The following is a 26,072-nucleotide window of genomic DNA, read 5'->3' on the forward strand; positions in this document are numbered from 1 at the left end:
AATCCAATGCGCCATGTCAATGCTGTTTATCCAATGTAGTCAAGCCTGTCCACCCATAACTAAACATGCAATGTCTCATTGATGCTCGCGCCCGTTCCCGCATCCTTTCCTTCCTCGTTGAACTCCCATGCCAAGAATTTCCAGTTGAGCTCACTTGGTCGCCAGAATAAACCATGTTTCAGTCCGCTCTCGGGGAAAGGGAGGTCTCCTACACCGTCGGATGTCATGCCTCCGGTACGCGGCATCCGTTTCGCGAAGACGCAGCGGCGAAATCGAGAATGCAGGATCGCCATTGAACACATGACGCAGGGCTCGTTCGTTAGGTAGATGTCCAGGTCGACGCACAGATAGCCGCTCGATGTAATGTTGTCCTTTTCGTAGTACTTCTTCTCCACTTCTGTCAGCGGACTATCGCAGAAGAGCGAGCGATCCAGGTATGCAGGGTCTGTGCCTCCAACGCGGAGTCGTTTCTTGGCCACCATGGCAATGGCGCGGTGAACGGCGTGGGCCATGACGTTGCCGGTGCCAGTGTGTAGTTCTGAAGTGCCAGTAGGTGATCGCCAGCGGCAGTCGCCTGCAACAGCAATGATCTCGGGCCCATTCTTGGTTCGATCTACGACGACAACACCGATCTGCTCACCCAGGCACTGAGCTGAGATCTGTTTACCAGCCGTGTTCGCAAGCGCAAGCCAGGTGCCAGCTTCACCCTCGATCTCATCCGTGTTGCGTTGAACGAGGCTTGGATGCGGCCCGTATGGATTCGTGTTCTTGTACGAGATGGGCCAGTAGTCGTCGCTCCACTGGGCAGCCTGTTCGGCAGATATGGGGGCCAGCGAGGGGACCATCACGTAGAAAATGCGCGGCGGCACCGTCTTGCCATCAAAAGGCGGGCATTGGCGAATAATGCTGAAGAGATCGGCATGCTGAATGTATCGCGTGGGACAGAGGAGGAAGTAGCGCACTAGATCCAAATCTTCAGTAACGTCGTCACCAGCAGTGGCCTCACTGCCATCATCGACCGGAGACGAGGACAGGAGAGATGGGGAAGAGGGCAAGGCTGCAGGAGATGTAGATAATGATGCTGTGGAGGCAGGACTATCTTCATCACCTCTCGGAAGCCTCGCGGGCGGATAGAACTGCTTTTGCAGGTGCGGTGGCAGGTACTTGAACTGCACCACGCGCCGCAGGTGAGAGATTTCGGATGTCTTGAAGTCGGGGATTGCTGCTTGAACCACACTGCAAGGTTAGCAAGAGATCAAACAATTGTACCAGGAGTGAGCAGCTCACTCCTTGACAACGTTGGCAAATTTGGCGGGGACCTCGACCACGTAAACGCTGTGGGTTTCTAGGCTGGCGCGCACTTCGTCCTTGGTCCGCAGGGGGACCAGGCTCCCGACGAGCGGTGCTGGTGCGCTCATAGCATCGTCTGAAGGCCGTGACACTATGCTGGGATGCGTCGGTGCTATGGCGGTGAGGTGATGCTAAGTGGTGAAGTGGTGAAGCAGTGGGCTGCGCAAACACAACAAAAGTTCCAAGCTTCGCCGGGTCGGTCCTTCATTGCACCGAGCGTGCCTTCCTCATCGTCTCCTCCTCGACTTCGCGCCTCCTCTCCACCGACAATTCATCAGCTGCAGGTACTCTGGAGAGCACAACATGGTCGATGGCATCTACGTAGGAGGAGAAGGAGGAAGGCTGCACTCTTCATCTTCGGTTATTGCGACCCCGAGTCGGTTCAAAGCTTCTGCACATGCACAGCACGGATCGCCATTCCTGCAGCGACTGGGGCTCCCCGCATCGCATACCGGGAATCATCATCCAGACGAGGCTGGCCACCACCACCATGACCCCGGATTCTCTCAACTGCCGATATGCAGGCGTAAATCGCTACCCCGCTAGTACCCTGTTATGTAGAAATTGAGGCTAAAACAATTGCATCCTTCCCTCCATCTCTACATAGACAGCTCCGTCTATCCTACTGTTCAGTTGTGTTGTCTCCTCTTCGTTGCGTTACAATCCAGGGCACCCAACTATGAGTTCCAAACCAGAGGTCACCCATATCGATGAGACCCACGAAGCGTCTCGTCACAAGCACTTAGACACGGGAGCCTACGTTGTACCCATCGAGGTGGAAGCGGCGGAGGATTTCAAGCATGTCAATCTGTCATGGAGATCATGGATCGTAGTTTTCGTGACTTGCTTTGCGTAAGATGACCAAGCCCACCCCGGACGTGCTATGACTGACATCCCATCTAGCGTCATGTCCCAGGTCTTTGTCGTAGTGGCAGCAGGCTCTGTCCTGTCCTTCATCATTCGCGATCTTGGCGAGCCTGCCATCGCTAGTTGGGTCATTCAGGTACCGCCCTTTCTGGCACCAACCACGCGTACAATATAATAACCACCTATAGGGTCCGCTTCTCATGCAATCGGTCTTGTCACCCCTCGTTGGTCGGCTCTCTGATGTACTCGACCGCAAGCTATTTGCGGCAATTCCTCCGCTCATTGCCTGTGTTGGTAGTATCATCTGTGCGAAAGCTACGTCGATGAGCATGCTCATCGGTGGCGGTATCTTGATTGGCGTGACTCTTGCAACCATCTCCATTGTGCAGTCAATACCTTCGGAAATCTTGCCTCTCAAATATCGAGCTCTAGCGAACGGGTTTTCAGGCGCGGCAGGTGTCATAGGCGGTCTGTACGTACACATAGCTTCCCTTTACTATATAGCTTTGAAATAAGCTAACATAACTCCAGTATAGGCGGGCTTGCAGCTGGCGGTGTGGCCAACATCAACGCTTCGGGTTGGCGCTACATCTTCTGGATTCAGGTTGGCCTCCACGGCCTTACATCGCTCGGCATCTTCACCTTCTACTGGCCAAAGAAACGCACCGATTTCCCAAGAATGACCTTTAAAGAGTGGACTTGGGCTTGCGATCCCATCGGCTCGTCCCTTCTCATTGCTAGTGCGACATTGATGCTCCTAGCTCTCAATTGGGCTGGCGGTGCATACAAGTGGAGCAATCCACATGTATGCGCCAACCTCGTCATTGGGGTCGTTCTTTTCATTGCTTTCGGTCTATATGGTAGGCATCCCTACTTGCGTTTACTAAGTACATGCGCTGAATCTAGACAGAATGGAAAGGAAGGTCAGATGGAATTGTTGCGCACGTCTTCTTCAGCACTGGGCCCAACTTCTGGCTTTCGACATTTGCTTTTGCTATCGAAGGGTAGGTTCATCATGAACCGCATATGCCTGAATGAAGAATCTGACATGTGTCACAGCTGGATCTACTACTCAGCCGTCAACTCTGTCACGCCACAAATCATACTCAACTTAGGATTCGAAGACAATGCTTGGGACATTGCGATCCGGCAGCTATCTTACAAGCTTCCATCGCTAGTCACTTCATTGGCGGTCACATGGTACGCGACCAAGCTCAAAGATCTGAGTAAGACTGTCCCCCTCCGCCCGCATTACCCAATTAACTTCCCCATCAGAAACGCCACTGGTTTTCACATACGGCATAATGCTCATAGCAGCGATATGCTACGCCTGTATTCGCCCGAGCTGGTCCACACCGCAAATCGTCTTCACAGTCATGACAGGTATCGGTTGCGCCGGCCCGCTTACCCTACTCGTCGCGTGCGTCCAGTTCACAGCACCCCATGCTTTCCTCTCCACCGCGACTGGCCTAGCATTCTCTGCTCGAGCCATCGGTGGCGCTTTCGGCACCGCAGTCATCTACGCCATTGTCAACTCTCGCGTGGCTTCGCACTACGCGACTGATGTCGGTTCTGCGGCGGTAGCAGCAGGCCTACCTCGGTCGTCTATCCCTGCATTACTAAAGGCAATGAAGGGAAGCACTGCGACCAAAGCAAGGGGACAAGGTGTACCGGGCGCGAACGCCGCTATCATGAAAGCAGCTTGGAGCGCGAGCTACTGGTCCTATGCTAAAGCGTATCGGCTGGGGTGGTGGAGCGTGGTTCCTTTTGTAGCGCTAGCGACAATCAGCGTGGCGTGTATGACGGGTGTTAAGGAGTTGATGACGGAGAAGGTGGAAGCTACGGTTGAGCGTGAGAGTGGCGATGATGTGGAAGGGAAAAAGTTGGATACATTGCGTTAACTTGCTGGCTAATCAAAGGATGTATCGTTAACACATATCTCCGGCGAACTTAGTAGGCACGATCTACTCCTGCATGTTCACCTTCTTCACTGAATCCACCATCTCCTTGAATCTACTCCTTAGCTCCCCCTTCCCACTCCTCCTCTTCAATCCAAACCCCTGCTTACCTCTAAGTGCATCCAAGCGATCCCACTGCTCAACCCAGTCGATTCCGCGGGGAGGCGCAGGTTTGCGTCTGACCAAGGGCGGCAGATTGGGAGCGATATACCTCGATGAGCTCATGCACGGTAAGTGTGTTGCTGGTGGCGCGTCGTATGATATGGTTCTTGATAGTGGATTAGTAGATTGTGGGGTTATTAGCGGTATACTCGGTAGTATAAGCTGTGACATTGCTGGGGGTAGTGCGATTGGTGCTGAACCTTGGCTTGGCGATGTGGCTGTAGTAGACAAGGCTGATGACGGACTCGTTGGCCGTACGCTTGTGAGTGGTGTATTCTGCTCCGAGGATGGTATATTTGAAGACGCTAGCGCCAGTCTTTCGAGGCATTCAGCGATTAAGTTTTGAGTTGAAAGCTCCACTGATGAAGAAGGCACGTGTTGTAACCACGTGTTGATTAAGGTCTTTGTCCGAACAGCTTCAATGTCTTCGTACTTCTCCGCTTTCAAGAGGTATGGTGCTGGCTGGAAGGCATTTGGAGGCGGAAGTGGTATTGTCGGGCTTGGAAGTAGCATGGGGAGAGGAGGTAGAGGCTTCTCTGATTTTGCATGTGGTTTTCTAGAACTGGAACTTCTCTGGAAGCCGTGGACTTCTCGAGACCAAGCTGCAGAACCGAAGTATTGGATATCAGGTGCGTACTCTCTTTCTAGACGAGACACTGAACACTGTGTTTCCACAGGTATATCCTCGCTGGTCAGCACTTCGGGTTGAGATTCCTCACTAGTGCGTGCTTCGCTCATGGTGCCCAAGTAATAAGAAGCCATGGACTTCAAGTCAGGATCCTCATCTGCACTCCAAGGGGTCTTTTTCATACTTCCGTTTCTATAGTGTCGCTGTTCCTTCTGCTCTTTCATACTTCTATAACACTTCCCTTCTTCATGAACATGATACTCACAACGGTCCGTACCAGTCACATCTTCAACGCAGCCCCTCAGCATTCCCACCATCTTCCTTTCGACGGCAAACATTTCGTCTATAGCGAATCTCTTCAGAACACTCGATGCGCCATTGTCCACGAAGATGACCTCCAGAACCTTCCCGTCAGGTGTCTGCGCAGAGTCAAGTCGTCGAGCTATCTCGTCGATGATGTAGTCTTGGAACTCCACTTCTTTTAGTTGCGAGCCGACAATGTGTGCATATAACAAGTCGATGCAGTCGCGCAGGAGTAAGCCTGAACTGACGGACGATGTGCAGCGAAAGGGATAAGTGACTCTTTTAGTGCTGAGCCATTCGATGAATAGGTTGAAGCCTACTGGATCAACATTGCGCAATTCAATTGCAGTTGTCGATCGGCCGGTCGATGCATGTTGCCCAATAAGCGTTCGAAGGTATTGTGAGCGAGTTGCAGTGGTGAGAGCCACAGTGACGTTCTCGCCGGGTAGGTGCTCTGATAGTGTAGTTCGACCAGCGAGTACGAAGATAATTTCTGTCGGATTTGTCGATTTAACAACTTGACGCTCCATATCCATTTCGAAGGCCGATCTCAGGCTTGATTTTCAGTATCTGTGGATTCATGCTAGAGGGTTTTGGAAAAACTGGCCCAACATTGAATAGGTTAGTTTAACATTCGAGTTGGCGTGAAGTTCTCCGGCCTTCTTCGGTCATCGTTGTTGACATGAAGTATTACACTGACATTGACACATATCAACTTCTATGTCACATATACGCCACTCACATATACGCCACATCATGACTTACTTGCAAACACATCATCACCTTAGCATTCACGTCGCTCAAGCTTAAATTCATTGTGGATGCACTTTACCGACCCATTTTCCTTACAAGAACCCGCGTCAAAGCTACTACTTCTTGATATAAGTTTAAATGTTCTGAGACATTGGATTTACCCATCGCGACATCACTCTTGATCCAGGCTTTCTCGTGTCAGTTATCTTTTCTCTACATTGATATCTAGACGATCGATCAAGTCATGCCCATTCACTTCTTCAAATCCAAGAAATCGTCAGCGCCGAAAGGTAACACCATAAAGAAAGCAGAACCCCTCAACGGCCGCCCGTCAGCGCCAACAACTCAACAAAGTAGCTTTCCAGGCATCGATAAGTATGGATTCGTTCTTGGCAACAATCCCAAAACCTCTGATACACGGAATGACAAGGGCAAAGAGGTGCCTGGTAGGAATGGCAACAGGAAGCAAAAGGACCTTGTGACCGCAAACGAGTGGATCAAAGAGGGCTTTTCTAAGAAGCAAAAGAGACCTGGCCGTAGGATAAGTGTACTAACTAGAACGCTGGCGGATCCATATCATGCGATTCTTGTGAATGGAGCGACCCTAGAGGCGAACGACAATGCGATCATCACCGAACTTGAAAACACCGAAGCTCCATCTATATCTGCAAATGCCACGGTCTCTGAGTCATCCAAAGATAGCAAGACTCAGCAGCAGGTGCAGCCGCCGATGCTGGACCTTTTGCTTGGCCGCCAAGATCCCTCCTCTCGCTATTTCACACGTCGGTTAGTACGCATACCAGACTCTGACAATGGCGCTCCTTCGATCTCCTCTTCCCTTTTCCCAGGGCGTGCTTCCGAAAATGTATCGCCGCTCCAGCTCATTGATTACGACCCACATGCCTTTGAGCTATACAAAATCTGGTCACATACTGGCACTCTCCCTACCCACTGTCGAGAAATATGGTATACATTGAGCGACCGAAACCAAAAGCATACGTGGCGGAGCTGTTGGTTGCTAATGAATGCAGTGATCCTGGGTAGTACAATCGGCGAACCGGACTTTACCGACCGTGTCATGGACTTGCTTGAGGAGAGGGTAGGAAACGGCGTATGTGCTGACAAGGATACAATCGCGCACATATTCACCGAAAGAGATGATGATATTCCGGAGGTACTGAAGCGATTTGTTGTCGATCGGTGTATTGCAGCTGGCTTCGAAAGCTTCAATGACTTGGACAAACCCAATTTGCCGTCTTCTTTCATCAATCTTGCGCTCGAAACAGCGTTGCGACGTCTATCACATGCCGGTCAAGTATCGCTGGTACCAGGATGTGAATATCACACTCACGATACTCTAGAGAGCTGCTACATGAGAAAACTTACATCATCAGAAGTCAGGAGGATGGGCCAATTGAAACTACAACGTAGCATGTCACATAAAAGATCTGGGGCGATGGCGACGAATTCTTGGCAAGATAACATAAAAAGAATCGACTGGGAACAGCGTAGAGCGGGAATAACCCGAGTTGTGAAGGATCAGGTTAGAAAGACTGGAGGAACTCAATGCGGCTTCAACGGGTCAGACAACAGGGGATCAGGACTCGATACTACTGACAAGACGACCACAAGAAATGGGACTAGTCCACCCAAAGGGAATGCTGTTCCAGACGTTGAACCGGAGGCGCTTCCAGTCATCAGAGATATTCGTAACGACGAAAGCTAGCGACGTGGTTGACAAGATCAAAAGTGAGCCTCCGACTCGCGCACCACCACCACCGCCTAGCGTTATCGAATTGCAAGGTAGCGTAGCGCACGTCATGCTTCCTTTGGATAAAGAGACAGCTTTTCAGGAGGATACAGTGAGACAAACCAATGGTCTACCGGCACCTTCCTTAACCACATGCGGCTCTAACTCACCCCATCTGAGTACAAGGAGTATTCAGTCGAAGCCGGACACTGGAGAGCTTGCGGATTTGGGTTCGGAGTTCGATTTCAATAAGTGTACGACATGCCCTGGTGCATTTCCGGAGTCACGTGTTGGAAGCTTGAAAACTGCTTCTCACCCCGAAGAAATGTTGGGGAACAGTTGCGCCAGTGCATGAAGTTGGGTTGAACGGTTGTTATTTGAGATTAGAGAGCTAGAGCGATGATGGTTTGACCGAGTGGCTGTTGCTTGATTGAAGAATCAGATAGACCTGTTTACTTGCTTTGCCTCTTCTCAGAAGATTGCGGTGCCGTTTACATGTGAGCCCACACCACCTGTAGGGGGAACCATTAGTAAAAGTGCGTACTACTATAACACCTAAACTTACCGGGACAGTTTGCCGGCGCTGAAGAGAAGAAAAAGAACCACCTGTTCTTCTCGTGACATGTTTGCGCCAGCTTCTCAAGATCAAGCATCTCACCCAGAGGCATACCCCACAGTGAAAGGATGTACTCATGGAGGTGATAATCTGCGGACATTAGCCAAGGGTATCACAGGCAAGTATTGGCGGGAACTTACCTTCATGCGTAGGCCACGCTTCAAATGCAGGAGCATCGCCTGCTACCGAAGCGAAGTAACTGTCATGCAACCAATCAAGAATTTTCTGCTCTTGACTCAGTCCAGCATACCTGAGCCCGTCTTCACCATCCTTCCCTGTGCCGTGTCTGAGGGCAGCCTTTGACCTATCTTCATCACTCTTACCATCGTATGCCTCTTTCCACCCGCTCCTGATGAACAACATGTCACCGGGTTTAATGTCGCCACCTTGAGCCGCAGGCCGGATGTCGATACCTTGATCCTTACCGCATTGGTACAGCTCCTCCCAAGAAATAGGATAATAGTCAAATGGGTCGTAGTTAATGCCTTTCTTGTGAGCGTAGCCTCTGTAGTCAAGCAAGACACCTCGTCCAGCGATCCCATGTTCAGCCCAGTGGTGAATCGAGCATTTGTGGTTTGCAGTGGGGCCAGTGATGTCGCTGCCTTTAGTCTACACTAATGTAAGTAAGCAATCACGAGTAGTGGAGAGATACTCACGCCATTGTAGAAAGATCCACTTGGTATGTGAGCAAAATGTCGGAATCCATCCCACTGAGTTCCACTCTGCGTGTTCAGAGAGTACAGATCGTCATATACAACGCCTTCAGCTAGGGTCTTAATCTCATGTTTGAACGTCTCGCGTCCAAATGCTGGCTGATTGGGAACATTGAGAGGAAGACTGATGAAAAGTTAGAAACAATGAAACGTGCGCGTCGACAGAAAATGTACTTCACGGGCACAATCTCGCCGGACCTAATCTCTTTGGCTGCCGCAGCCACACGAGTAGGCGTAAGCAAGTTCAGACGGCCGATCTATAACTTGATCAATACAGCACCTCCGCGATTCAAGTTTGTGACAGATTTACGTAGTCATTTTCGCCCCAGACCCAAGCCGCCTCTGCAGGTGCGCCTGGAATGTTGGGAAGCTCTTTCCGCGTGGGAAAGATGGTGCTATTCGGATCCCAAGGAATTGTTGTTGCAGTCTTGTTCATCGTCAAGAAGTCCTTGATTTGCGTCAAGCGCTGGCTCGCGGTATTCTTCGGCTCTGTCATCCTGATTTTGTTCTTGTAGCAAGGCGATGTCAAATGTCGGGTTGAGGTCTGGTTCTTCCCCTGAGAGCACAAAATACAGCCCACAATATAGTCCGACTACCCCGCGACCAGTGCATACGCCATGACGACGGCGCCGCGGCACCGCCCAGGTGTGGGGTTGTTGCTATACCGCATTAGTCTGACTATCGTGAGATGACTCGTTAGTCCATCACGCATCAACCCTACTTGCGTCATGAAGCTCCGCGGTATTGCTCAATCTGTGATACGGCATGCAGAAAACGATGAATTGAAGATGGAGGGGAGGGGGTGTTGCAGCGGTCCGATGACGTAATCTTCCTCGGTTGAATCAGCACTCATCTTTCCTCGCAACGCGTATAGCCGTTATGACCGATATCCTTCATTACGCTCTTTGACTCTATATGGGGTTTGTCATTCAATCGAATTATGTCTCTAGTGTGTCGGGAAATTAGCACGCTCTAATGCTTCTTACTGCCTGGACAACTTACGCGTAATTCAATAGATTTCATTACAACACATGCATCTGGGTTGCTTGAAGTCACCAGGAAGCTGCGTGTAAATAGCTCGCTATATCTCAGCGTGTCACATGGGAAGGTAGAAACACAGAAGTAAAACAAACAATTGTGTGAAGCGTTCATAGGAGCCTGGTGGTGTTGTGTGGCAGTAAAAGGGTAAACTTCTTTATAGACAACTAGAGAGCGTTCTATCCTATACGATATATCCGCGATTCCTTATGTACATAACATGAATGGATCCAGTGTGTGGTTGAAGATGTCAGTAAGAAGGGGAAGGTATCAATCTCAACTTACATAAGCCACCTAGTGCAAATCACGAAACGGACACGCTAGCTCAACCCGATATACCTAGGACCCGAACGATCTATACACAGCCCTACATCTATTTCTTCCGCTACTCTCTACTCCTGCTGGAAGTGAAGAACTCGTTTCCCCACAGCCCTCGGTTCGTATGATACCACGTTTGCGACGTTTAGTCAAGCTATTTCTCATCTTACCGCTCTTTTTGCTGGTCTTTCGTCTTGTATATACCGGACGGCAGTCGCCAACAGTAGTTTCGATGGTTGCTGCGCCCACTCCCAATGAAGTCGCGACCGTGCTTCTAGCTAAGAAGGGCTTGAAGTTGCAGTCGCTGGAAACCATACAGTCTTTGTGGGCTGGCTACGGCCAAATTTGTCGCATCACAGCTACTCCGGATAGCTCACTGAACTCTTCTACTGACTCTTCACGGTCGGTATCCGCGGAAAGCTCTAATGTGTCAACGCCCCAAGAATCACAATCTTACATCCTAAAGCTCATCACACCTCCGCCGACAAAAGCCGATGATGAAGGACACACAAGGAAGATTCTCAGTTACCAAGTGGAACAATATTTTTACAGCCAGCTTGCACCTCAGCTACCGGCCTCCATACCAGTTGCATCGTGCTTAGCGAGCATCAACCAGCATCATGCAGACGGCACATCAACAACGGCCATGCTCATGAGCGACTTGAGGCAACACTATCCCGTCGCAGGAGAAAAGCGTGATGTGTTATCACCAATTCAAGTTAACGCTGCGCTTGATTGGCTTTCCGGCTTTCATGGCTTCTGGTGGCCGCACGTCAGGCACATGAACCGCCAATCCCTCGTACTACCGCCGCTGGAAGAAGTCCAACGTGGTGGTCACGATGCCTCTGGAAAGACTGTCTGGATCAATGGCGGCTATACCTACCTCGCAACGCGCCGAGGAGAGTACTCCAATCTCGCAAAGGACTACGACTCTGAATGGAACGAACCTCTGACCGATTGGGTCGATGGCGAAGACGTCTCCATCTCTGAAATAGCAGCTGCATTTCTCGCGCCCAAGGTGTCTGGCTGGTCGCCTATTGATGGTTATCAAACGCTCATTCACGGTGATGTTAAATCTGAAAATCTATTCACTAGTAGAAATGGCGAACAGTTGGCGTTCTACGACTTCCAGTATACTGGGCTTGGCTTGGGAGTTTGCGATCTAGCAAAGCTTTTTACCTGTTCCGTGCCTTTGGATCTGCTTGTCTCGGGTCAGCCTATATCACGCGAACTTAAGATGCAAGAAGGCGAGAGGCAACTACTAGAAAGGTATTGGAAGAGGCTAAGAGACGTCGGAAGACAGGAATACAAATGGAATATATTCCTACGACATTGGGAGACTGCACTAGTTGATTGGCTACGATTTCAAGCTAGCTGGGGCTTTTGGGGCAACACAGTTTGGCTAGAATCAAGGGTTCGCAGCATCTTGAAGGATCAGGAGTGGAGGGATGCATTGATCAGCAATGTGAACAAGGCAGACATATCACGATAAGAGTTAGGAAGATCACGGGGCTATATCTGTTGTGATTTAGATCCAAGCCTCTCCATCCTTGTACTCGTCAAGTGCGTTGTCTTCCAGCAAATCATCCAGCAGTGCCGCGACCTTCGCGTTGTCCATGTCCGCGAATGGGATATGTGTGCTCCCCTTCAATCCTGCATCTTCACTCAGCTTCAGCACTTGCGCATTGCCGCCGTACTGATTGATCAACTTCGCCGCAAGTCTCGACTCGATGACAGACGTGAAGTTCTCCGATCGATGATCCCCCCAAACGAATTGTATCGCTGTGAGTTTAGCCAACTTCTTAAAGCGCTCAAGTGGCACAATGAATGGCCCAAATCCGCCTCTGCCTGCGGTTATGTTGACATTATCTGGGAAGACGTAACCGATACTCTCGTATGTGACGATGCCCTTGATATTCGTCCCGTTCGCCTTGGTAGCCGTCATCATAGCCCGTAATCCACCAGCTGAGTTCGTCAAATACACAATGTCCGTCCCAATCTTTCCCGAGTCTGCTGCAATAGCCGCCGCGTCAGACTGCAACTCCACATTTGCCTTTGTGTCATATTCGACATATCTTGCACTCGTAGCGTGTTTCCACGCAGCCTCATCCCTCGTCGGAAATTGTACATCATCCCACCACACTGGCCATCTCGGACCAAAATTCCAGGCTCCAAAGTTCGCTTGATCCTGATGGCTCGGCACATACGTCGTTGTCTCGCACGCCCAGTTCGCGCGACCCACTCGCGGGCCGTCCCAGAGGTAGACCGGGTAGTCTCGCCGGAGAAACATATCTTTGTAGCCCTCGCCGCCATTCCACCGGTTTTGCCAGACTTGGGTCGAGGAAGAATGCCACATTACAACGCTAGTACGCCGAGGTCGCCAAGGGATGAAGTATTCCATGTAACCATGGTCGCAAGAGAGCGTTTGGTTAGTATTCAACGGACTCGAAATGGTCTTGCCGCCAATCTGAAAGCCACCCGTTTTTGACAACGTGATCGGTCTTGTGGGAGAGTTAACATCGGTGAGCGCTAACGATGTGAGCGGAAGCAGTGCGATAGGTCTTGCGAGCTTCATATTGACCAAGTAAATACCGTACAGCCGCGGAATTGATACTGAAGATTATTTTCTTAGAAGTTCGTTGTTTTCTTTTCTTACAACATAGCCTCATAGATGTTAAGTTCTATGAAAGATGGCAACTACCGACATTAAAACACTGACAATATGTGGGTATACTCATCTTTGCTAAACGAGTAGCATTTTCATTGCGTAAATCGATTGCTAACAGAGTGATTACGGGGTGCGAGTGATTTATCCGTAATGATCCAACCTCTAGCGAGTCCTGTGTTAAACTTTTCCCAAATCTCAACCAAGGGTGCATGTAATCTATTTCCTATGAATCATCACCAATCTCACCGATGATTCTGACCTTGATTCCCTCGCTCTCCAAATCGGTCATTCCTATAAAACAGTCATGACTCGTAAGCACGTCTCTCTCCTCCACTGTATCGAATAGTTCCATCCGGAAGCTTCGCCACAACAGCGCAATACCAATGTATAGCTCCGAAGTAGCAAGGTTCATGCCTAGGCAATTGCGACTTCCCCGCCCAAAAGCAAACCAATACCGCTTGAGATTAGGGTCTTCAATCCATCGTTCTGGTCGGAACTCAAATGGCTGTGGATATATGGATGGATCCGTGTGAAGTAGGTATGCCGATTCCATAACCGGTGTTCCGCGCGGTATGCTGTATTGCTTGTATTGTAGATCTTCTTGCGTGGCGATGCGCGGTTGACGCGAGCTCACGCCATGAGCGACGCGTAGACCTTCGTTAATTATGGCAGACTTGTGATTTTGTTAGTAAATTAGAGGGATTGTTGGGTAAAACGAAAGGTACTCACGAAATACGGCAACGCCTCCAGCTGAGGTAGCGAAACCTTCTCATCTTTCGTCGGCAGCGCTCTCTTCAACTCCGCGCTCAGTTTATCCCCGATATCCGGATGCTTCAGTAAATAGAACATAGTGACCGCCAGGGTCCTTGCCGTTGTCTCTGTACCCGCGCCCAAGAGTACGCTCGCTTCTGCCATCAATCGGATCGGTTCCTTCTCCTTATCCGGTAGCTTTCCACTCATATCGTCTCTAACCTCATGGAAAACTGTCCGTTTCCGTTCCTTCTCATCATCCTTGTGATCTTCGCGCTTCATGATACGTTCGATCTTACGGAGCAGCTGTAAGTTGAATGTGTTCATCTTCTCCGCCCCTGGACTCATCTTCGCGGCAACCCAAGGTGGAAGATCAACCAGAAAGTTGACTAGTGATGGAAACTGGCGGCCTAAAGGACGCAGCCCAATACCCTGATGAAATAAATCAAGCCACTTCTTGCCATACTCGTCCTCATCTAGACTATTCATCGACTCTCCGAAGCAATAGTCAGAAATGATATCCATGGTCATGGCGGCGAAGGCATCATTCAGACTAACAACACCTGCTTCTGGTCCTTTCTTCTTCAATTCACCCTTGAATCGATCCAGCAGTTTCTCAGTAGCTTGTACAACGAGCGGTTCGAGCGCCTGCACGGATCGCTTGCTGAAGAATCCAGAGACGGCAGTGCGGCGCATCTTGTGCAGATCATGGTCCATGGCTTCAAGCATAGCACCTGACCAGGACTTCGCACCGGCATGGTGTGACCACTTACAACGGTTGCGCTTGTGGCCTATGCCAGATGCATAAATTGTGTCGAAGAAGTCCGCGTCGTGGATGTGGATTTGAAGAGGGTTGATGCGAATTATGGGGCCTTGCAATACTGTTTAGCAAGGTTTCGAATGGCAGACAAGGACACTAGTTGACATACCATATTGTTCGTGTAATTCCTTGATCTTCCAGAGATACTGGTATTTGTGGGGATAGAGTTCGTAGTAGAACTCATACCAGAAAGTGAGTGCTGCTAGCTGCATCTGGGTCAGTGGAACACTCTACTGCAATTTCAAAAGATGGAAGTTAAAGGAGGTGTACTTTTGGACCTGGGAACTTCGCTAAGGGATGGAAGTACACGCGGTAAACACCGACAACAACCCAGTAAATCAACCACGACGCCAAGGTCAAAACGATACTAAATTTGACATCTTTTGTTTCCAAATCTTGGATCCCATCTAACACCCTCTGGACTATGCTTGGAACCATGCCTTTGGTCAACTAAAGCGATCGATGCGTAGTAGAAATTGTGCATATAGCCTACGATTAACCCGGCATATATATCCAAGTCGGAGACATTCTAATAGTAAGCGGAGACTTTTGCGTGATATTTCACTCTACTCTGCGCCGATTGGTTTTGTAGGGCTGTCAGGCGAGCGTGTCAGCGAGTAGTGCTTACTTGACCCGTTGTTTGCGGCAGGGATCTTATAGTCAAAGGGACATGTCTGAAGGCTGTAGTTAGACGAATTCGAATAAGGAGATATTGCGACAAATCTCGATAGAGGATACTTCAAGCGTACAGAGTGTGTCGAAGTGCTGCAATACTATACAGCCGGATATCCTTCTTAGGCGAGCTAATTCAGTTGTCATAGATCGATGCTACACTTGATTGACACGCAAGACAAGTCTCTTATATGTTCTAATACTGACTAGTAGAGATATTATCTTTAGACATGTCTTAGGGTATGACATAATGTCACTCATCGGTAGTACTCGTGCTCGACCAGGATTGGCGCTAATGCAACATGTACCAGGCAACGTGATCTCAAACATGACATGTCCCTCAAATCACATCATTCCAGTTCGTTTGAACCTGTACTATGAATTTCAATCAATGGTGTTGCAAGCATCTGCTGTTGCTAAGGAAGTAAATCCTAGTAAATATTCTACATTCGTAATGTACCCGCACACCGTGTGGCAGTGGAAAAAACTAGATACCAATCTTCTAATCAAGTTTACGGTGGCTTTTGTCTATGTATTCTATCTCTGAGTCGGTTAACCTTTGTCTTCATTGTCACTCTCTTTATTAACTTCGCCATTGACAGAACACCGTCACGTCAAGGAACGCTAGATAATACAAAAACTGCAGCTCAATAATTGCACTATATTTCCTCCAGTCAGAATCTAGAAACATTTCCAGTTTCACTCCTTAATCAAACAACCAAAAGACCAGCCCCCATCCCTCGCTCCCCAAAAAAAGCCTTGAGAAATATCATCTAATAGACGCTATAAAAGCTCAATCTACCCATATTTCTACTGCATCTATGCGTGTGAAACCCCCAAAGAACTCAAGGAGGCCTACACGCACACTCTCCCTCAGCCGCACACTTCGTTCGCACCTGGAACGCGCTGCACGAGCCAAATGTATGGCAATTGGGAACGGCATTAATGGTGCAAGTGCATAGCCCCTCGCATTCATCATCCGTAAGGGCGTTCATACCGCAGCTGAAGTCGCCGTCGAAATTTTTGTCGCACGACCATAGGGGATGGGAAGGGGGAACCCGTTTTTCGAGAGTGGTTGGTGACGCACTTGTCATGGATAGGCTGCCGAGGAGGGCGATGAGGACGAAGGTCGGGTGCATCTTTCTGGCTAGGTAGATCAGTAAGATGTTGACTGGTTTGCGACGAAGGCATCGTCATCAGGATGAAGATGGTATGAGACTTACCTGCTGGGCGGTCAAGTGCTGGGCGGTGACTGCAACCTGTAACCCCTGAGTAGGAATCTGAGTGCTGTGCCTGTTGTTTCGGGGTCTCCATGTCTTCTTATACGTCTCGAAAGGTGCTTCCGATCTATTCGCTTGGGCAAGAGACAGTGATTCATAATAGTAAGAGAGATAAGCTTCAGCTTCACAGGCAGAAGCATTAATTTGACAAAGCAGATTTCTCAGCGGTTCCTTGCGACGCCACTCTTACTTAAACGACGAAACTAAGGTGGTACACGGCCGGTCTGTTATACAATAGGACGATAGGCCGGGTCGGGAAACCTAGACTGGGTTAGCGCTGTAGCCTTCTCTTGACTAACAGCCAGCTGCTGTCGTCAGCAACCCACGATAGGAAGGTTGAGTGATATCACGTCCGAAAAAGCAGATTATAAAGACTTTATCAACATGACTTCCGCTTAGCTGAGCTATCATGAGACCCCAGTCGTTCTTTCCAAGTGGAGGGAAATGTACCTTGTGATGTCACAGGTCAGGCTGAGGTACAAATGAGCTAGGCTTTGGGTTCTAGCTGAAGATGGGATTTCAAGGGTAGTCTTCCTAACATTAACAGTATGTAAGTTCTACAGCAATAAAACGAGCAAAATATCTACTTAAGTGGATACAAGAACCTTGAACTTCATACCAGGATCAAAGCGAAAATGACGAGAGCTGCACAAGTCCAGGCCCTTGCCTATCTAAACAATATTGTCGCGTGGCTGGCGCCTGCCGAGATCCCATTCATCCTGCGAGCATACGTCAGTCTCAAAAGACCGTATACCATTGTATGTCTTGTCGCTTGGTGGGTTCGATATCGGGTACTCGTCCAAGTTGTGCTCCAGTAGCTCTGCCTTCTGAGAGTCGACATTGTGTCGATTGCGGGCACTCAAGGTGTTCCACATTGAGCAAACTCTTGCCCACGCCCCCTTCAGTGCAATCCCTACGACGCCCTTCCCACCGAAGCAATGCTTTGTTATATCCCACGCTGCAGTAACGCCAGGTCTAAGGAATTTGCACCAGATAATAAGAATAACGAAACCGGCGCAGCAAGCGAGAGGGAGCCCTAGAATCAGGCCAGCACCCATTCCCCACAGTATGATCTCGAGTATCGGGAACGTATGTTGCATCCTGGTCTCGACGAAGTCCAAGATCGCCGGTGGAATGCTTGCGCCATGCATAAAGTACCCTATGTGCCCAAGCGTCACGCCGAGCTTCTCGACTTCCCGCACAGCGCCGTGGTACTGGCATGTCCTGCCGATCCAGCCATATTTCAACGACACCGGGTCCTCGATGTACTTCAACATCACTCTCTCCCCTTCAAGTAGTAGCCCTGGGATGATTTTGCTCGTGCAATGACCCTTCGGACATCCGTGAGATGCAGTGGCGTTGTTGAAGAGGGCTGTTCGGATCGTCTTTGGGTACATGATATCCCAAAATGAACTAATGTAAAACAGGGCATGTTTGCCGTTGTTATCATGAGCTAGTGTACCGTTTAGGTGCACCACACTGAAGTAAACCCGGTTTATATATTTCGGTTTGCAGGGGATATGAAGAATGCTATCGAGGCCGGTCCCATCTTCTTCTTCTTCTTCAGATCCGAGGCTTTCGGAATCAGGAGACCATCCGTCTGCACGTTTGGCATTTCGGGAATGGGCAGTTCGAGTTGGCTTTGGTTTGTCGTTACCCCACAATTGGTCACTATTTCGATGTTAGCAAACTGACCAACATGCACGAAGTCTTCGCGGCACAAACCGCAAAGTTTCTTCAAGTAGTAGTAATAAGATGGGTATGCTTACGTCTCAGGAAGCGCAGTCATGCTACCGACTGCATCGCCTGTCGTCGTCGGAAACGCAGTCGGAAACAGAGTCGGCATATTGAACTTGTTGCGGGGCGAGATCGAGCCGATAGGAAAGACCAGCTGGGCATTTATAGCAGTAAATAGTGCCATCAAGCCGATCACCATAGGTGACGTGGCATTTGTGATCTTCATACTGGTTTTGATTTCTTCGAAAGGTTCGAGCTGGCGGGTTGTAGGGATCGTAGAAGGGAGGTAGGTTGAGAGCGTTATATATCGAGAAGTGCGATCCGCACAGCCACAGTTTGTTGATCTGTTCCATGGATCGCATCAGAATCGTCAGGTTGAGATTTGATACCGTATTGGACCGTTGGCTCTGCACCTATCCTAGAAGACGCAATGTAATTACAAATACGGCCTAAACACCTTGGACGAGAAGGTTAGCGGTACTGCCCACAAAGTCCTTCGCTACCACAATCCCACAGTCCACACGCCTTCTTCTCACCCCGGTTCTCGCCTCTCCAGCCTGGCTACAGTGTTTGCCCAGAGTGCGCCACAACAGTGCCCTGACGCAAGTGAACGCGGTATATCAAGCTCTTGAAACCTTGTCTGCGGTGACAGAGACCTGAGCCAATAACGTACCTCCGAACCACAACGTCGTTTTCAAAAATTCGGTTCCGCACAGAAACACCTGACTGATACCTCATCCACTCCCTCGCCATCCTCCTTGCGTTCCCCCTACTCCACCCCTTCATCCCCCGTCCAAGCCTCCCAAAGCCCCCAACCCGTCCAAACAACTCCAAGGCTCACCCCAATAAGCAACCCCTCAAAGCGCGCACCAAGAACCAGGCAGCGCGTCCAAAAAACAATTGTCTCCGTGACCGAGGTGAGCGTGAACGCCATGGCGGTGCAGAGGATGATGTAGAATTGTATGAAGTTGTACATGTCGAAAAGTAGAGCGAGGGGTTGCGTTCGTATTGACGTTGACGTACAAGGAGTGTGTGGAGCGTACATCGTGGCGTTGCAGGTGCTGGCTCTCGCACTTGGGAGTAGATTGTGGAAAGCTTGAAGGGTTTGCGCTTCGTTGATCGTTCGATACAATTCGTATCGATCCGGAAGTAAAAGAGCGACTACTTTTCCGCGTCGAGGAGAGTGTTTGAACGTACGAGTCACTAGGATCACAGATTTATATCTCGAGGTGTTTGACGTAAGCGAAGGAGGAAAGGTCGGTCACTTCGACTTTTCTTTCACTCGGGTATGCTGAATTCCTCTTGATCAGCAAGTGAGTGACTGGCCTTTCACTTCACTACGCCGTTCGTATACATACATTAGATATGATCCTCTGTAGTTTCATATTGAAAGCCGTTGGGTTCTGCGGATGGCAAGATTGAGTGGATGGACGGAGGATAGTGGAGGTTGTTTGGAAGTGTTGAATTACCTACTCGAGAAATACTTGGTAGAAAGTGTGAAATGGTCTCGAATCAACCCCTCCACAGCTTCAGTCAACTCTGGTTCACCGTTCTAGTAGTACACGCGCCCAACGAGGTTTTCTCGGTCAGATTCGTAAGCATCAGGTGCATCAATTATGCCCGCTCAACGGATTCTTGCACGGTGTCCATCTTCTCTGCATCATCAGATACATTCTCTTCTGATGCCTTTACTTCTGGTGCATCTCCATTCTGTGTCTGCTCGAGGTGCTCCTGACCTTCTTTCGCGGCCGCCTTTGCGAGCTGCTGAGCCGCCACCGAGGGCGGGACCCCGTCTTGTACTATCGCTGCTTCTGTGACCTGCTTAACAGCCTCTGACAGCGGGACCCCAGCTTGTACTACGGTTGTTTCTGCAACCTGGTCTGCCGAGTGCTCAGCCGCTAGGGTAGCGAAAATCTCATCGAATTCGTCCTCGTCATCAAGGGCTACGGAGACGGGCTTCGCGTCGGCCCCGGGCTGCTTCTTCGGCTGCATACGGTAGTGTGCCCTCGTCGGCGTGTTGAGCGTCTCAGAGAACTCGCGTGCGTTTCGTAGATCAGGTGTGCTATACCGTGAGCCTCGCACGGCTAATGCATCAGCTGCAACGTTTCCTGGATCATTCGCGTGACCTTTGATCCACTGAAACTTTGTCTTGGCCCTGCTCATGTCGCGTTCCCGGATTCTCGCGATAATGGGCTCAATAAGATCTCTATTTTCGACATCCTTGCCCGATGAGTTCTTCCAGCCTCTCTCCACCCACTTTGGGAACCACTCGGTCAGACACTTGATGGAGTAATTTGAGTCTGTGACGATTCGGGCCTCGCGGTCGATGGCAATATGGTCTAGAGCTCGGGCGATAGCTGTTAGCTCGGCGCGTTGGTTCGTTTGTCTGTTTCCACGCAAGGCTTCGGATACATTCCTGCCAGATGATTAGCGTCAACTTCCCAGTCGCTATCATGTGAACTAACCTAGGATCGTTTGGGCCAAAGTAAACGCCCACGCCTCCTACGGCGCCTACTCGACCATTGCCCAGGGAGCTACCGTCGGTATACACAACAATAGGGCCGCTGATGTCCCCAGTTGGCTGCATCTTGGTTGCACTGAGTTCTTCCTCGGTCTTGGTCCTGATGTTCCCTCCCTCTGGATCAAGCTTGATGGTCCGATCAAAGCCATCCTCGGCACCTGGCGGGAGCGGGCCCCATCCTGGCTCATATTTGATGTTGCCATTCGTGAGCGCCGACACGGGCAAGGTGTGCTCCTTCTTTTGTCTCTTGGGTGTGCCCTCGGCGAGGTTGGAGGGTTTGCCTGCTGCTAGCGAAGACGATTCAGACAGGTCGCCGCGTAAGCTGATGGGAGTGCTACCCGGTCGCTTGAAGTTGTCCACAAAAGCCTGCGCCTCTGCACGAGTTGCAAAGCCTTTTTGTTTTCCACCCATGCAGCCCTTGGTTTGGGCTTGGACGGTGGCGTAATCTGTATATACGCCAGGCACATGTCCGACGGCTACTCCGTAGTACTTTGTCTTCCCCGACTTGGCCGAGGGGCTGCCGGCGCCCTTCACCATGGTTTCTGCTTCAGTGTATGTGCTAAATTTCCTATCTGTGCTCGAATCAGATCAAGTACTCCAGCACTGTACGGTGGACTTGCAGTAAGGGTTGGGAAAGCCCTCAATTTGTCGCTTCGCTTCGTCCCAGGTCTGGTATACGCCTGGTGTGCGGCCGACCTTGACAGCATAGAATGCGAGGGGTGTAGTCCTCTTGCGCTTCCCGCTGGACGTGATTGAGCTGGCTGACCTTGCATCGTCCATTTCGACCTTGCGGGCTGGGGGTGTCTCTATATGGAATTCCTGGGTGGAAAACAGGCGCCAGAGGAATTGGGCGCTGGCTGGTGAGTGGCGCTGGCAGACGTGGCAGGCGGGAAAAAGCAAAGGGCGATGGGAGGAGGAGGTGGAACTACAGTAGTGAGTTCAGTGCTGTTCTGTTTGTATGCGATCAAGCTGGGCCAGCGCTGGGGTAGAAGGATATCTTGGTGAAACGTACCACTTGAGTGTCCACAGAGGAATGTTATCCGCGCTGTAACGAACAAGTCGCTTGATGCTAAGGGTCATACAGCGCTGGCAATGGGGTGGTGGTCGTGAAGCGGGACGCTTTCACTGGTTGGCGTTTGGTGCGGAGCTACATCTCGGGGGTGCTTGGACCACACTGCAACTGTCTCCAATGCTCTGTACAGTTGGAGACATGATACAGGGCCAATGTGAGCGTGTAGCGAATATATAACTCAAGAGTGCATGGTGGGTCTGCCAATCCCGCTCAATCACTCACTACCTCGGCCCTCTGGCTGGCTTGCAGCTACTGAAACTGACGCGATACTGCGTACAGTACTACGACTGGACCACTGCCCCTCTACGTCTGACGGCACTGCTCACATAGCTGTTTCACCATTCTTGACGCTTGTATTCTTATTATCAACTACTATCCCTTCATTGATTTTCTTCACCATGTTCGAAGGCCGTCACGTCGCTGACAGATACCGGCTGCGCATGCACCGCGCGCGCTCCGTCGTCCTCACCAGCTCCGAGCTCGTCGAGATCCGCGCGGCGCAGAGAACGTTTGAGGGCGCATACATTCGCACCGCCATCGGGCAGTTCTCGTTTGCCCTCATCGTGCTCAAGATCTTCACGGCCGAGTTCTACTCGATTGGCGCCTTGTTTGCCGTCTACGGTGCTGGCATCTTGTTCATCAGTCTGTTCCGGCGACAGCAGGGTACGTCACACGATGGCACATGGCATGGGTATTGTCACTGATGGTTGCCAGGAAACAAACAGTTCTTCTCCGAGGTGGGCGAAGATGGGCTGCACCGCAAGAAGTTCCGAACGAGCGGCAACGTCGTGTCGGTCTTGACGGCACTCAGCATCTCAGCGTACATTTGCCTGCTGGTGCTCACGCTGCGGTTGGAGACATAGGCGTCTCTCAAGTAGTAGTACCCGTCGCGAGGAGCACTGCCGAGATGATGCTCTACACCAAGCCACCTACGCCGTCTTGGCCTGATTACAGGCACCACTCTGTGATTGTTTACGAGACGCGGCCATGTCGGACCTCATCTCTGGATCGCGTCGATGAAGATACGGGGAATCTGGGGAAACAGCCGTCGTGTATGCAGCTATCAAGCACACTGACGTCGCTCGACTATAACCACACTCGATGCTACAAGCTGGACAAGGGGCCAAAGTGACAACCGCCGGCAGAAGAGAGTGTGCTGCAATGGGACGTGGAAGGAGGATAGTAGAGGAATGGAGGGCACAGAGCTATTCTTGTCTCGTCGTGAGCTGCAATGGGTGGGCGTGGCGAGATGATTGGTTTCTCGGAGTCGGGCGGTGGGGTTCCTCGCTCTCAGCCTCTTAGCTGGCCAGCCTGCCTGCTGCCATCTGCCAGTGAATAGTTATTAGTTGAACGCCCTGGATCCGGTGGCGGGCTGTTGCAAGTCTGCCGCTTTGAGCAGTGCCCGTCACTCCAACGTCGGACCGGAAGGGGAACGAACAGTCATCGCAGCGTGCCCACGGATAAGATGGCCGCCATGGGCCCGCCCAGTCTGCAATTCACACCTCAACGCAGCCTGTTCCACTCGGACTATTCTTTTCCTAGAACGGCTGATTCGTACACCTTTCTTGTTGACCTTCTCACCTGTCTTCTTCTTCTTCTTCTACCTACTAGTGACGACTAGTGCTATAGGTAGCGGAGCACCTGGGACTGGTGCTTGGCATCGCGCCGCCCTTGAGAAATGAGGGCCATGCCGACGCCGCCGCCGAGAGTGACGGAGCCACCAGGAGCACCGCACCAGCACCAGCTACAGCACCAGCACCGCCGCCGATCCTCAGCATCTTCCACTCCCTACGACCCCAACAATCGCCGTTCCAGCACCCACTCCATCTACGCGCGAAACGCTCTCATGAGCAAACTCACCCTGCCCGGCCCCGAACACGCGCAGAACAAGTACCTCAGCAACACCAGCGGACCCCCACGCCCTGTCTCTGCCCAGCCTGCAGTGCCTACCTCCACCACGTCCACATCGACCACCACACCACTACAGCCCAAGAGCGTGCAGCAAATCAAAGACCTGGCCGCCCAACATGCAGACCGGAAGCCTCTCCCGCTGGTTGCCGCCCTCCAGAATCAGCATGGCCTCGCCATTGCAAAGGACGGCGTGGGCGCTGCCTTGAGTGACACGCCTCTGCCGTCACACCCAAACAGCCCGCGCGAGTAGGTCAAGCCGTCGTAGAGCGCAGCCTTGGTGACCAGTGCTGACGGACCTAGTACCATGACGCGCAACAGCTCAGCAGCCTCTACCCCGCGATTGCGCCCGACCACGCTCGACATCCCCGGCCTCACAAAGTCAAAAGTCTCGCCCGACGGCAAGATTGCGCAGCGCGATGTCGGCTCCAAGCTCGTCATTGTCATGGTCGGCCTGCCCGCGCGTGGCAAGTCGTACATCACCAAGAAGATGGCCCGCTACCTAAACTGGCTGCAGCACGACACCAAAATTTTCAACGTCGGCGAGAAGCGCAGAGGCGCCGCGAGCGTCCATGGCTTCCGCCTTTCCCAGGCCAGTCTCGAGAGAATTCCCTCGGGTGTCAGGGAGGCGCTCGAGCAGCACCAGGACTCATTACCACAACGTGCTGCGAAAATTCTTATCAACGGAGAGTCGGTCCAGGACGGTTCCCCGGACCCACTGAACCTGTCAGACCCACTTCTCGACAACAGCGCCATTGACGATGCGAGCCCACCAAGCCCACCAAGCCCACCGCGCATCGACGTCACATCGCCAAATAATGAAGACAAAACACACGAGGCCGCGGCCGAGGAAGAGTCCATGGACCAGTCTGCGAACTTCTTCGACCCCTCAAACAAGAAGGCATCCCAGATTCGCGAACAGTGTGCAATGGAAACGCTCGACAACCTGTTGGACTACATCTTGAAGGGCAGTGGGTCAGTTGGCATATTCGATGCCACCAACAGCACGCTGTCGCGGAGAAAGAAAATCATAGATCACATCCGGAATCGAGCCGGCGCGGAACTGAACGTCCTCTTCGTCGAAAGCGTGTGTCAAGACCAGAGTCTGCTTGAATCCAACATGCGCCTCAAACTCTCCGGGCCAGACTACCAAGACAAGGACCCTGTCGCTGCGCTAGCAGACTTCAAGAAGCGCGTGGCCATCTACGAGAAGAACTACGTCCCAATTGGCGACTACGAAGAAGATAACAACATGCCCTACGTCAAAATGGTCGACGTGGGCCGAAAGCTCATCTCACATCAGGTCAAGGGCTTTCTTGCCGGCCAGGCCGTCTACTACCTCCTCAACTTCAATCTCGCGCCCCGCATGATTTGGATTACACGGCACGGCGAATCCATGGACAATGTCGCTGGCAAGATTGGCGGCGACTCGGATCTCAGCGAGAACGGACAAAAGTACGCGCAAGCAATGACCCGTTTCATCGAAAAGCAACGCAAAGAATGGGCCGTCCGACAAGCCGACAAGCTGGCCAACACGCACTTCCCGCCCGTCCCAGGCGACCATACGCCACCCAACCCCTACTTCAGCCTAGAAGACGAGCAGCACAACTTCTGCGTCTGGACAAGTATGCTCAAGCGCAGTGTGCAGAGCGGCCAGTACTTTTGCGACGAGGATTTTGAAGTCAAGCAGATGCGCATGCTGGACGAGCTCAATGCGGGACAAATGGAAGGCCTCACGTACGAGGAAATCCGCACAAAATACGCAGACGAATATCTCCGCCGCCGCCGCGACAAACTCGCCTACCGCTACCCCGGCCCCGGTGGCGAAGGCTACCTCGACGTCATCAATCGCATTCGCCCTGTCATCGTGGAGCTGGAGCGCATGACGGACCATTGCCTCCTCATCACCCACCGCAGCGTGGCGCGTGTCCTGCTCGCCTACTTCCAGGGCCTGAAGCGAGAGGACGTGGCCGATCTGGATTGTCCGCTCGGCATGCTTTATCAGCTTGAGCCCAAGCCGTACGGTGTCGAATTCAAAGCGTGGCGGTACAATTCGAGAACGGACGATTTTGATCACTTGCCCGATTACAAGCTTAGACGAGCAACAACCCTGCAGGTTAATTAGGAGTGGCTGCTGGGCTAGGCTCATTAGACTTCAGCTTATGTTAACCACCGATGAGATGGCCTT

General features: G+C 51.3%; 13 protein-coding genes across 13 annotated transcripts; 5 read left to right on the plus strand and 8 right to left on the minus strand.

The window, feature by feature from the left end:
* Positions 1-2: 2 nt before the first annotated feature.
* On the minus strand, positions 3-1,418 carry K460DRAFT_335239 (cytidine deaminase-like protein; the record flags this gene model as incomplete). The annotated part of the gene is made up of 3 exons (XM_040930942.1): positions 3-961; positions 1,109-1,236; positions 1,288-1,418. 3 exons carry the CDS (start codon positions 1,416-1,418, stop codon positions 60-62), a joined length of 1,161 nt encoding a protein of 386 aa, XP_040787056.1. The 3' UTR covers positions 3-59.
* Positions 1,419-1,623: 205 nt separating this feature from the next.
* Positions 1,624-4,279, plus strand: K460DRAFT_365458 (MFS general substrate transporter). The gene is made up of 7 exons (XM_040933181.1): positions 1,624-2,202; positions 2,254-2,353; positions 2,406-2,689; positions 2,749-3,077; positions 3,128-3,221; positions 3,277-3,443; positions 3,493-4,279. Exons 1-7 carry the CDS (start codon positions 2,030-2,032, stop codon positions 4,116-4,118), a joined length of 1,773 nt encoding a protein of 590 aa, XP_040787057.1. The 5' UTR covers positions 1,624-2,029; the 3' UTR covers positions 4,119-4,279.
* K460DRAFT_282244 (uncharacterized protein) lies at positions 4,182-5,798 on the minus strand (the record flags this gene model as incomplete). Its single annotated transcript, XM_040928556.1, has 2 exons — positions 4,182-4,510; positions 4,583-5,798. The coding sequence occupies 2 exons, from the start codon at positions 5,796-5,798 to the stop codon at positions 4,182-4,184; spliced, it is 1,545 nt and encodes a 514-aa protein (XP_040787058.1).
* A 467-nt stretch (positions 5,799-6,265) lies between these two features.
* On the plus strand, positions 6,266-8,126 carry K460DRAFT_429162 (uncharacterized protein; the record flags this gene model as incomplete). Its single annotated transcript, XM_040938307.1, has 3 exons — positions 6,266-6,396; positions 6,484-7,664; positions 7,744-8,126. The coding sequence occupies 3 exons, from the start codon at positions 6,266-6,268 to the stop codon at positions 8,124-8,126; spliced, it is 1,695 nt and encodes a 564-aa protein (XP_040787059.1).
* Positions 8,002-9,673, minus strand: K460DRAFT_394371 (uncharacterized protein). The gene is made up of 6 exons (XM_040935991.1): positions 9,411-9,673; positions 9,275-9,357; positions 9,044-9,224; positions 8,528-8,996; positions 8,337-8,477; positions 8,002-8,283 (listed from the first exon to the last, which is right to left on the minus strand). The coding sequence occupies exons 1-6, from the start codon at positions 9,594-9,596 to the stop codon at positions 8,243-8,245; spliced, it is 1,101 nt and encodes a 366-aa protein (XP_040787060.1). The 5' UTR covers positions 9,597-9,673; the 3' UTR covers positions 8,002-8,242.
* An 822-nt stretch (positions 9,674-10,495) lies between these two features.
* On the plus strand, positions 10,496-12,113 carry K460DRAFT_365460 (uncharacterized protein). Its single transcript, XM_040933182.1, has one exon. It carries the CDS (start codon positions 10,689-10,691, stop codon positions 11,946-11,948), a length of 1,260 nt encoding a protein of 419 aa, XP_040787061.1. The 5' UTR covers positions 10,496-10,688; the 3' UTR covers positions 11,949-12,113.
* On the minus strand, positions 11,985-13,031 carry K460DRAFT_404795 (uncharacterized protein; the record flags this gene model as incomplete). Its single annotated transcript, XM_040936768.1, has 1 exon — positions 11,985-13,031. The coding sequence occupies one exon, from the start codon at positions 13,029-13,031 to the stop codon at positions 11,985-11,987; it is 1,047 nt and encodes a 348-aa protein (XP_040787062.1).
* A 316-nt stretch (positions 13,032-13,347) lies between these two features.
* On the minus strand, positions 13,348-15,132 carry K460DRAFT_335253 (putative benzoate 4-monooxygenase cytochrome P450; the record flags this gene model as incomplete). Its single annotated transcript, XM_040930943.1, has 4 exons — positions 13,348-13,797; positions 13,854-14,746; positions 14,804-14,900; positions 14,965-15,132. The coding sequence occupies 4 exons, from the start codon at positions 15,130-15,132 to the stop codon at positions 13,348-13,350; spliced, it is 1,608 nt and encodes a 535-aa protein (XP_040787063.1).
* An 876-nt stretch (positions 15,133-16,008) lies between these two features.
* K460DRAFT_394374 (uncharacterized protein) lies at positions 16,009-16,680 on the minus strand (the record flags this gene model as incomplete). The annotated part of the gene is made up of 3 exons (XM_040935992.1): positions 16,009-16,272; positions 16,364-16,513; positions 16,590-16,680. The coding sequence occupies 3 exons, from the start codon at positions 16,678-16,680 to the stop codon at positions 16,160-16,162; spliced, it is 354 nt and encodes a 117-aa protein (XP_040787064.1). The 3' UTR covers positions 16,009-16,159.
* Positions 16,681-17,244: 564 nt separating this feature from the next.
* On the minus strand, positions 17,245-18,463 carry K460DRAFT_309433 (uncharacterized protein). The gene is made up of 2 exons (XM_040930131.1): positions 18,416-18,463; positions 17,245-18,317 (listed from the first exon to the last, which is right to left on the minus strand). Exons 1-2 carry the CDS (start codon positions 18,433-18,435, stop codon positions 17,318-17,320), a joined length of 1,020 nt encoding a protein of 339 aa, XP_040787065.1. The 5' UTR covers positions 18,436-18,463; the 3' UTR covers positions 17,245-17,317.
* A 1,534-nt stretch (positions 18,464-19,997) lies between these two features.
* On the minus strand, positions 19,998-21,441 carry K460DRAFT_354415 (ribonuclease H-like protein; the record flags this gene model as incomplete). The annotated part of the gene is made up of 2 exons (XM_040931787.1): positions 19,998-20,799; positions 20,849-21,441. 2 exons carry the CDS (start codon positions 21,439-21,441, stop codon positions 19,998-20,000), a joined length of 1,395 nt encoding a protein of 464 aa, XP_040787066.1.
* A 933-nt stretch (positions 21,442-22,374) lies between these two features.
* On the plus strand, positions 22,375-22,839 carry K460DRAFT_286714 (uncharacterized protein; the record flags this gene model as incomplete). The annotated part of the gene is made up of 2 exons (XM_040928917.1): positions 22,375-22,639; positions 22,691-22,839. The coding sequence occupies 2 exons, from the start codon at positions 22,375-22,377 to the stop codon at positions 22,837-22,839; spliced, it is 414 nt and encodes a 137-aa protein (XP_040787067.1).
* Positions 22,840-23,663: 824 nt separating this feature from the next.
* K460DRAFT_376176 (bifunctional 6-phosphofructo-2-kinase/fructose-2,6-bisphosphate 2-phosphatase) lies at positions 23,664-26,009 on the plus strand (the record flags this gene model as incomplete). Its single annotated transcript, XM_040934850.1, has 2 exons — positions 23,664-24,133; positions 24,173-26,009. 2 exons carry the CDS (start codon positions 23,664-23,666, stop codon positions 26,007-26,009), a joined length of 2,307 nt encoding a protein of 768 aa, XP_040787068.1.
* Between the last annotated feature and the right edge of the window lie 63 nt (positions 26,010-26,072).

This window comes from Cucurbitaria berberidis (assembly GCF_010015615.1).
Source record: "Cucurbitaria berberidis CBS 394.84 unplaced genomic scaffold K460scaffold_3, whole genome shotgun sequence".
NCBI lineage: Eukaryota > Fungi > Ascomycota > Dothideomycetes > Pleosporales > Cucurbitariaceae > Cucurbitaria > Cucurbitaria berberidis.

What these genes read in the sequence shown, in the direction of transcription:
- K460DRAFT_394371 (XM_040935991.1), bottom strand. Translation starts at nt 9,596, where the DNA reads ATGACAGAGCCGAAGAATACCGCGAGCCAGCGCTTGACGCAAATCAAG. An exon ending in GGCGAGATTGTGCCCGTGAA is followed by an intron (nt 9,225 to 9,274) that starts GTACATTTTCTG and finishes ACTTTTCATCAG; the next exon opens with TCTTCCTCTCAATGTTCCCA. An exon ending in AGCGTGGCCTACGCATGAAG is followed by an intron (nt 8,478 to 8,527) that starts GTAAGTTCCCGC and finishes TAATGTCCGCAG; the next exon opens with ATTATCACCTCCATGAGTAC.
- K460DRAFT_309433 (XM_040930131.1), bottom strand. Translation starts at nt 18,435, where the DNA reads ATGACTGCGCTTCCTGAGAC. An exon ending in ATGACTGCGCTTCCTGAGAC is followed by an intron (nt 18,318 to 18,415) that starts GTAAGCATACCC and finishes ACATCGAAATAG; the next exon opens with TGACCAATTGTGGGGTAACG.
- K460DRAFT_365458 (XM_040933181.1), top strand. Translation starts at nt 2,030, where the DNA reads ATGAGTTCCAAACCAGAGGTCACCCATATCGATGAGACCCACGAAGCG. An exon ending in TCGCTAGTTGGGTCATTCAG is followed by an intron (nt 2,354 to 2,405) that starts GTACCGCCCTTT and finishes AACCACCTATAG; the next exon opens with GGTCCGCTTCTCATGCAATC. An exon ending in GACCAAGCTCAAAGATCTGA is followed by an intron (nt 3,444 to 3,492) that starts GTAAGACTGTCC and finishes CTTCCCCATCAG; the next exon opens with AAACGCCACTGGTTTTCACA.
- K460DRAFT_365460 (XM_040933182.1), top strand. Translation starts at nt 10,689, where the DNA reads ATGGTTGCTGCGCCCACTCCCAATGAAGTCGCGACCGTGCTTCTAGCT.